This window comes from Nannobrachium achirus, assembly GCF_963921795.1.
Source record: "Nannobrachium achirus genome assembly, chromosome: 18".
NCBI classification, from domain to species: Eukaryota; Metazoa; Chordata; class Actinopteri; order Myctophiformes; family Myctophidae; genus Nannobrachium; species Nannobrachium achirus.
The window spans coordinates 32,576,188-32,585,328 of NC_137825.1; the positions used below are offsets into that span (position 1 = coordinate 32,576,188).

Sequence of the window (9,141 nt, forward strand, 5' to 3'; positions counted from 1 at the left end):
TTGACCCATACAAGTCTGTAACTCTGGCAGTGTACAAATGGAACCAAATGAACGCTAACAGGTTCATTTGGTTCCATTTGTACACTGCCAGAGTTAAGGGGAGACCTTGAAATGTTAAAGTTTGAGAAACATTGCTGTAGAATAGTGACACTCCCACTTTGGTTCCCACTTTGGTTGGGCAAGGGAAAAAAACATTTTTACCAGGAAACGCACTGAACTGATTCAAAATTAGAGGTTTCTTCATCCCGGATGAACAAGGTACAAGACAAAAGAAAAACAACAGCAAACAAACAAAACAAGTAAGAAGCAGTATATTTTGCCTCGATGGCTCCTGTCCGCTGAGAGAGAGAGAGAGAGAGAGAGAGAGAGAGAGAGAGAGAGAGAGAGAGAGAGAGAGAGAGAGAGAGAGAGAGAGAGAGCGTGCCAGGGCCACTACTCATACACCAGTAATAATATCCCCTCTGAATAATGGCTGTTATTCTATCTCATCCCCCCGGCTTCTCTCTCTCCCTCTCTCCCCATTTAGCCTCCCCCCCCCCCCCCCCCCACACACACACACGCACAATCTGTGGGCTCCCGCGCCGAACGGGAGTTCAATCCGCGCCGGCACTCCCGATGTAAAGTGAGAGCTGTCATAGATCATTTTCTCCCCATCGTCCGCGGGACCCTTCAGCCCGCCAGTACCTCTCTCCCTCTCTCTCTCTCTCTCTCTCTCTCTCTCTCTCGCTCTCTCTCTCTCTCTCTCTCTCTCTCTCTCTCTCTCTCTCTCTCTCTCTCTCTCTCCTTTCTGCGCACCTGTCATCTGCCAGACTGCCCCCCCTTCCCCCTCCCCCCAAGCCCCATCTCTCTCTCACCACCCCACACTCCCATTGTCACAGGACCCATTAAGGGAGGGAGAGAGAGAGAGAGAGAGAGAGAGAGGAGCCCAGCCCCAGATCAAACGATGCAAAACAGTCTGTCTCTCTCTCTGTCTCTCTCACTCTCTCTGTTCGGCTGACATAACAGAAACCTGGGTGGTGGGGGTGGGGAGGAGGGATGGGGTGAGGAGAGGGTTGCCGAATATGCCTAGAATACAAGAGTATACTCTCTCTCTCTCTCGCTCTCTCTCTCGCTCTTTTTCAACTTTCTCCCTCTCTTCTCGTGGCTCTCTGTTCAAAATATTATGAGTACACTTTGGCTCCATGCCTGACTCGCACTCCAAGTTTGCTCACCAAGCGTGAATAGCAGATCTACGAGCTCACAACGCGTCGCACCCGCAACGCGTTGTGAGCTCGTAGATCGGCTATTCACGCTCGCGCCAACGCCGTCTTGACTTCAACTGCACTGTGCATAAATCAGGATTTTTAGTGTGTGGAGGCGGACGGGAGTCCTGAGCGAGAGGATGCAAAGTTCATGTTACAATGACACACACACACACACACACACACACACACACACACACACACACACACACACACACACACACACACACACACACACACACACACACACACACACACACACACACACACACAGTCCACCTCCGTGCACGGACACATCAAACCGCCGGGATCCCTTCCAAAAAAACACGAGCGCGGTGGCGGTTTTATAAATATGCAAATTCACATTTTTGGCCGCTTCCAAACATTTCAACCTTTCGATGAGTTCAACACGTTCTCCCCCCATCTCCCTCCTGTCCGGCGCAACTTCTAACAATGTCACTCCCACGCAGCGGTGGAGGAACTACGCGGATGTTTTTACGTGAAAGTAGCAATGCTGCAATATAAGAATATACTCTGTTATAGGCCGGTATTCAAACTTTACTTTAGTAAAAGTACGTGTCTGTGTTCATTTTGACAGCAAATTATGATTTTGTCTTAGTAAATGGTGGATTTATTTAGCGTTTTTTATTCAAGGCACTTTACATAGATTGTGCATTACATTCACCCATTCACAGTCACACACATATTCATACACCGATGGCGGAGGAAACCATGCAAGGCACCAACCTGCTCATCAAGAGACACTAACGCTGGGGAAAAAAGATTTTTTTTACAGTACAGTATATAGGGCGTATTAGGTGGTTATTTTTTGTATTAATAATCTGCAAAGTAGAGTAAAAACGAATAATGATCTCTGAAAGGTAGCATACTCAAGTAAATTAAAAGTTCCTGGAAGAACTAATACTAGATTTAAAAAATATATATATTCTGTTACAAGCAAAAGGCTTGTATTCAAAATATACTTTAGGGAAAGTAAGTATACAGTACATAATTATTGGCATCAAAATATACTTTATACGTTTTGAAATAATAATCTAAAATCTGCAAGTATAAGGGTGTCAAATAATGGTAGTGGAGTATAAAGTACAATATAATTTGTAGTGGAGTAGAAGTATTGATTATTGAAAGAAGGACGCACTGAAGTAAAGTACAAGCGCCTCGAAGTACCTTAATAGCGCGGTCCAGGTTTGCGTTCCAACCCAGCGCTACTCGTTGGCTAATTAGCACACCTTCAAGCGGAGAGGAGGGCGCTGCTAATTATTGCGATCACCTTGCGTCTGTGTTGTTGCTTCTCTTTTGGGGACACTGCGGGGTGTGTGTGTGTGTGTGTGTGTGTGTGTGTGTGTGTGTGTGTGTGTGTGTGTGTGTGTGTGTGTGTGTGTGTGTGTGTGTGTGCGCGTGTGTGCGTGTGTGCGTGCGTTGGGTGCGTGGTGCAGAGCTGTGTTTTCGTGAGTTGGGAGGTATTAGCATGGCTGTGTGCTTGCATGCGTTGCCAGATTTTATGAGAGAAATGAGCAATCAGGTCTGGGAAAACAAGCCCAAAAGAAGCAACTATTACGCCAAATGAGCACTTTAAACCTATGTACTGTATTCAACGGCTATTTAAATATAGTCGATCTACATTACAAGCTTGTAGATCTGATATTTTCAAACAATTCTTGAAATAAAATACAATATTTGGTCAACATTTTGGAAACGTTATAAAAACACAAATCTGGTACAAAACATTTTCAGATGGGGGAGGGAGAAATACATATTAAAGGAGCTATAGTCAACTTTTTCTTCAAAAACGGATGCTAAAATAAAAATAATGTTTCGAAAATATTTTATAAAAAATGATTTCCACAAAAAGCATAAAATAATAATCAAATAATAATTTTGGCCGTTGTCAGCCTGACACCTTGTTTACATCCTAGTCTATCTAGTCACAAAATGTAAATATTGAAAAAAAAGAAAGAAAAGAGCTCCAGATCTTGACCATTGCACCTTTCATTTGGAGTTCCATGACATTAAAATACTTGAGCACCACTGGTTAAATAATGATACATGATTTAGGCTGCTCAACAGCGCCACTTTGAAGGTAGGTCACCCAGTGGTATTGCAGCTGTTGAGGCCGTACTCCACACAATACATCATACATAATGGACAAAAGGCAAGACATACACACTTGGTCAAATGTTGGAGCAGTAGGCATCGCTCCAAAACGCAACCTGCAACTACCAGTTATGTAGCAACTTTACAGAAAAGGAAGCCCAGAGTGGCTTATAATAAGGGGACATGGCAACGCTGGCTGTGTGTTGGTGGGAGCGCTAGGCTGGCCTGCTCTCTGTGCAAAACCCTCACATATCACTGTCTGCTTATTTCCATATATAGCTCACTGGGTCACAGGAGGACACTCCTCTCTCTCTCTTTCTCTGAATCTTATACGCCTACCTCTCTCTCTCTCTCTCTCTCTCTCTCTCTCTCTCTCTCTCTCTCTCTCTCTCTCTCTCTACCTCTCTCTCTCTCTCTCTTTCTCTCTGAATCTTGGTATCAGGCACGTGCACACACATACATCAAAGATGGGCTTGAGCCCCATGCCCTTTTATCCGTCCGTAGAAAAGTGCCCTCTCCAGACCATGAATGCAGTTTTTACTGTGGTGAAAGAAACGTAAATGCCCCCTTTCCCATGCAATACGTGAAGGCAGCATTCAAGGGAATTGCCTCGTCCAAACTCTCCTGAACTTGAATGCAGCATCTTGTGTTGAAAGAGTTGCCCTCTCTGGGTAGAAATCCCAGTATTCACTTGATTATGCTTAGCTCAGTGTGGTATCAAATACCGAAAATAGCCGACCTCCAAGCTCACAGCGTGTCGCAGCGTGACGCGTTGTGAGCTTGGAGGTCGGCTATTTTCGATATTTCCACCAAAAGGCCCTTTTAGAAATGTCAGCCCCTGCCTCTCTGACATTCTCTGCACGTCCCTGCTTGGTATACTTGACGGACCGCCCTATCTCCCCGTCTCTCGATTGCTTTCTCTCCCTCTCCCCTTGCAACCAGCCAATGTCGACAGTGCTTACTAAGAAGTTTAAACTCTCGAAGCAGCCGGAGCGAAGATGTTCACATCTCCCTATCTCCCTCTCTCTCTCGCTCTCCCTTTCTGTTGTTTGGAGAGCAGCAGAGTCAACAGTATTTTAAAGAGTGTTTTATTCAGCCCAGACAAATTGGTCGCGGTGGGGGTGAATCTGTTGTCTTTAATAGGCATTTTAAATGCTGCTCCATTACCATCTTCTGCTGTGTGGTTATGCATAATGCCCTCCTTAGCCAGACTCCAGCTGCCTGTATGGTGGTGGTTCTCAAAGTATAATGCTTTACAATATGAAGACCTGAGGCCGATTCTACAAATGCCCTCTGAATCAGTAGTTCGCACACTTTAGAGATTTTTTTACGATTTTCAAAAGTAGCAGATGCTATTGCTCGCACCGTGGCACAAAGTGTTTTTGAATGGCGAACGCCAAAAACCTAAAATGACACGGATGCTTTCCCGGTTTTATTGGATTCACTGTTGGGAAGAAACCTCGTATCTCCAAGTTTCACATTTCTAAATTATTTCGCTAAGAAAAGCCCTGCTTCGTCATACAAGGCCGTCGCACTATAGTGAAAACAGCAATCTACAAGCACACAACGCCTCGTGGTGCGAGGCGTTGTGTGCTTGAGGATCGTCTGTTTTCACTAGTTTAAATCATTTTTAAAATGATAAATGCAAAACGAAGAGTTTTGGACATACAAGGTTCCCACCCGACAACGACGATATATATATATATATAATATATATATATATATATATATATACATCAGCTGTGAAAACAGCCGATGTACAAGCTCATAACGGGTCGCGATGAGGCGCGCTGTGAGATTGTAGATCTACTGGATACTGCGGCGTCTGTGCTAAATCAGGTCATCCCCATTGGACCGGAGAGAATATCCACAGTTTTAAAAAGACAATGGAAGACAGTTGCGTTACAACTTCTTGGCAGCCGTGAAAGACCCTAATATAATGGAGCTAGAAGACTTTTTCAGTCTGGATTTCGTCAGCCCCACAACAATACCCAGACTGCAAACTTTTTCTGACATTGGTTTGGTTCAAACTTGTTTCGTATAGGACTTGAGTGCAGCATTTGACACCACTGATCACAATATTCTTATCGGCCGAGTCAAACTAAATGTATTGTCTACAATTCCAAGTGCTTGTCAGGGTGGGGTGGTCTGCAGTTCAAATATGATTATTTTGCGGGGTCACGGCCTGAAAAGTTAGGAAACCCTTGCTCTAGACCCGCTTAATAAGAACATTTTAACTTTCAAGCATGCTCATGCTCTCTCTCTCTCTCTCTCTCTCTTTCATGACCATATTGTTTTATACTTTAGCTATTGAAAAATAGCAGATATACAAGCTCAAAGCTGCGAGCTTGTAGATCTGCTATTTTTGAAAAGTCGTGAAAAATGTGAGCAAATCTTTGAATGTATGTATTTTTTAAGCGAACATTTGTAACTCAAATTTTGCTTCTGGGAGTCTCCCTGGAACTAAATATTTGGAGATGGGGGTCCGTGGCCGAATACATAATCATTTTGGGGGTCCTTCACACTCGGTGCCACTCGATGCCGCGCTGTGAGCTTGTAGATCTGCTATTTTTCAATAGTTAAAGCACAAAACAATGCGTAATGCATTCCTAGTCTAAATGGGTTAAACCCCCTCCCCCTATGAAGAACATTCATGGGGGGGCCCGCAGTGAATCCTTGTACCCAGGGCCCAGAATGTGGTGCCACACCCCTGCTCTCTCATGACATATCCTGCTGTGCAGTCTCAAACTAAACGGTCAGCGAGTCGTTCAAACATTCAGCCGAGGATGTTAGTCATGTTCTTTTTTTAGTGCTTATGGTTACGGCGACCTCCTCCGTCTCTCTCTCTCTGCTTCTTTCCTCGCTTGTGTTTAGTTAAGATGCCTCAACCGTTTCTCCTGTCCTTGTTATAACTGAAAGATCATGACGCAACCATGATGACTAACATTGTAAAACTCTAGAGCAACTATCTTCATATCTTGGTTCTCTCTCTCTCTCTCTCTCTCTCTCTCTCTCTCTCTCTCTCTCTCTCTCTCTCTCTCTGTGTGGTGGAAAGTAACTCAAGTACGATATTTACAGTACAATTTTGAAGCACTTTTACTGCTCTCTTTTAGATTGATTATACTTCTACTTGCATCTCAGAGGCACAGTTTACTACAATACATTTATTTGACAGCTTTAGTTGCAGATTTAGATTATTAAAACCATATTGACCATTGAAGTCATTTATACTATGGATAATCACAACACAAAAACTAAATAGAGCGGTGCAAACCGCTCCTACATTTCACATTGTGTGTATGTATTAGTACGGATCTCCATGTATGGATAGCCAAAATGTATTAGTAAGGATCTCCATGTATAATAATGAGATCCTGCTCATACACACAAAGTAACTGACGTCACGGACAGAACAGCCCATACAAGGAGATGTGCACGTATGTCGTGTTTGCACCACTCACTTCACTCCGGTGCGATTTTAAACTTTCATTTACGTAACATATCCAGTACTTGGATAGGTTTGTATATAGGTACTCTCTCTCTCTCTCTCTCTGCTATGTTCTGTTGGTGGGGGAGCAGGTTCAACTTGACGGTTATTGCTACGTTAAAAGCTGTTAGAAAGAAGTATGGCGCTACTTTGTGTCTCGCTGTGTTTACTGGCCAATGCTGAAAGGGCTGTCGCTGCTGGGGACATAAAACATGCTCATTAAACCTCTCTCCCTCTCTCTGACCGTTACTGGTCAGAGCTGGGACAACCAGCCACCAGAAAGGCAGAACGACGTCTAGACACTGGGTTTGGCCTCACCCCTGGACCAGCTGAGCTCTTCAGCAATAATGTTTATCATTAGCAGTGGTGGAATAAGTACTCCCATGTTTGCCAGACCCATGAAATGGGTATGGCCTACATAAGCAAATGTCTGTCGGTCCGGGTTTTCTATATAAAGGGTATATATGATGATGACATGATGATGACATGCCTACAAAAGGCATGATGTCATAAATGATGATGACAGACAGGGGGTCTGGCACAACCAGGTTGACCTGGTCTAGTTTACTTAAGTAAAAGTATCAATCCTGCAATGTAGATGTACTCTGCTACAATTAAAAGTCTAGAAAATGTACTTGATTAAAAAGTGTTGGCAGCAAAATGTACTGAAAGTACTAAAAGTAAGTACAAAATGTTTGAAAATAGCAGATCTACAAGCTCACAGGGATGCCTTTCGGCCCGGCGGAGATGATGACATCAGTAGTCATATTGACGACATCAAGGATCTCTACATATGGGCGATGTCAGATTACTTAGTGTGGTACCCATTACCATAGTACTAAGAAGCCAGTCTATGACATCATACGGATGACATCATGAATCCCCATATTCACATCACGTGCATTACATCACATGTATGTCACACGGCTCTCTCTAAAGCCTTAGGTTTCTACCACACTACGCTCCTGGCATCTCAACGAGTAACAAGGTTTGCCGCGACGTAGGTCAACCGCCTCCTTCTGATCCTCTACAGGTGACGATCGCACCCTCCGGCCCGACGGTCATCATGCAAGGGGTCTACCCCCGGTCAGACCCCTTCCTCGCCTCCCCCTCGGGATTCGAAAGCGTGACGCAGCGAGGCTCCGTCCCCTACCACCTCGGCCTTGCCACGGGGAAAACGGAGAAAGCTCATCATCATCATCCTTCCCTGCCGCTGCAGACATTCAGCTCCGCCTCGCTGCTGGCGTGCGTGGGCCTGGCGCTGTTCTGCGTGGCGGCCGACCACGCCCTCCAGCTGTCGGCGGTGCAGCGCCGCCTGTGGCTGCGGGCGGCACTGGACAACGCCACGCACGGCCTGGTGGGCCTGTGGTCGTGGGCCGTGGTGATCGGGATCCCCGCCAGGGAGAGAAGGAAGCGCGCTCTGTGCGAGGTCCTGTTGGCCGGGCTGCTGGCGTCGCTCGTAGACGTGGACCACTTCTACATGGCCGGGTCTCTGTCGCTGGAGGCGGCCGTCTCTCTCGCCCGTCGACCTCCCCTCCACTGTTCCTCGCTCATCCCCGTCCTGTGCCTCTCGCTCCATCTCCTCGGGCGGATCGCACAGACGCACCTCGGAGACTGCGCCTCGTGCTCGTGGCTTTCCTCCTCGCTGCCGTGGATGCTGTTCGTGGCCATGGCGACGCACCATGTGCGGGACGGCGCGCGTCACGGCCTGGCGCTGTGCCCGCTGGGCAGCACGCCGCCCCTCCCCTACTGGGCCTACGTGGGTGTCACGGCCGCGCTGCCCCTGCTGTGTTCGGCGCTCGGGGCGGGAACGAGGGACTCGAGCTGGGGTACGAAGCACGGGGCGGCCGCAGAGGTTTAACTGTTCTGTTGAACCGCACCTTGATGCTGCGTTCACACTGGCGGTTACAAAGGATACGAAGCTACAGCGTATTTGTAGCTTTGTATCTTTGTAGTACTGCGTTCTACAAAGATACGCGTTTCTGTATGTGGCGGTGTCTGTATTTACGTCACCCAATGGGAAAACCCTTGAAAAAAATGGTTTGTGTCATCCAATGGGAAAACCCTTGAAAAACACAGGGTGACATCACCAACTTGGTGACGTCACCATCATCAAGTGCGACCCGATATAAATAACTAGGCATAAGTTGGCATCGCGGCAGCACCGGTACTTGCGTGCTCTGCTGGCGCACAAATAGGCCATACTGTATGTGGCCACGAGTGCACAAGGCGCAAGTTGTCAGCTCGACAGAGTGCAGTCTAGTTTAAGTTGAAACCTGCTCAACTTTTGTGTAGCTG

At 46.4% G+C, this 9,141-nt stretch overlaps 1 protein-coding gene across 1 annotated transcript; it reads left to right on the forward strand.

Moving 5' to 3' along the window:
- Window positions 1-7,909: 7,909 nt before the first annotated feature.
- LOC308303769 (transmembrane protein 267-like) lies at window positions 7,910-8,704 on the forward strand (the record flags this gene model as incomplete). The annotated part of the gene is made up of 1 exon (XM_080748264.1): window positions 7,910-8,704. The coding sequence occupies one exon, from the start codon at window positions 7,910-7,912 to the stop codon at window positions 8,702-8,704; it is 795 nt and encodes a 264-aa protein (XP_080604390.1).
- Window positions 8,705-9,141: the final 437 nt, after the last annotated feature.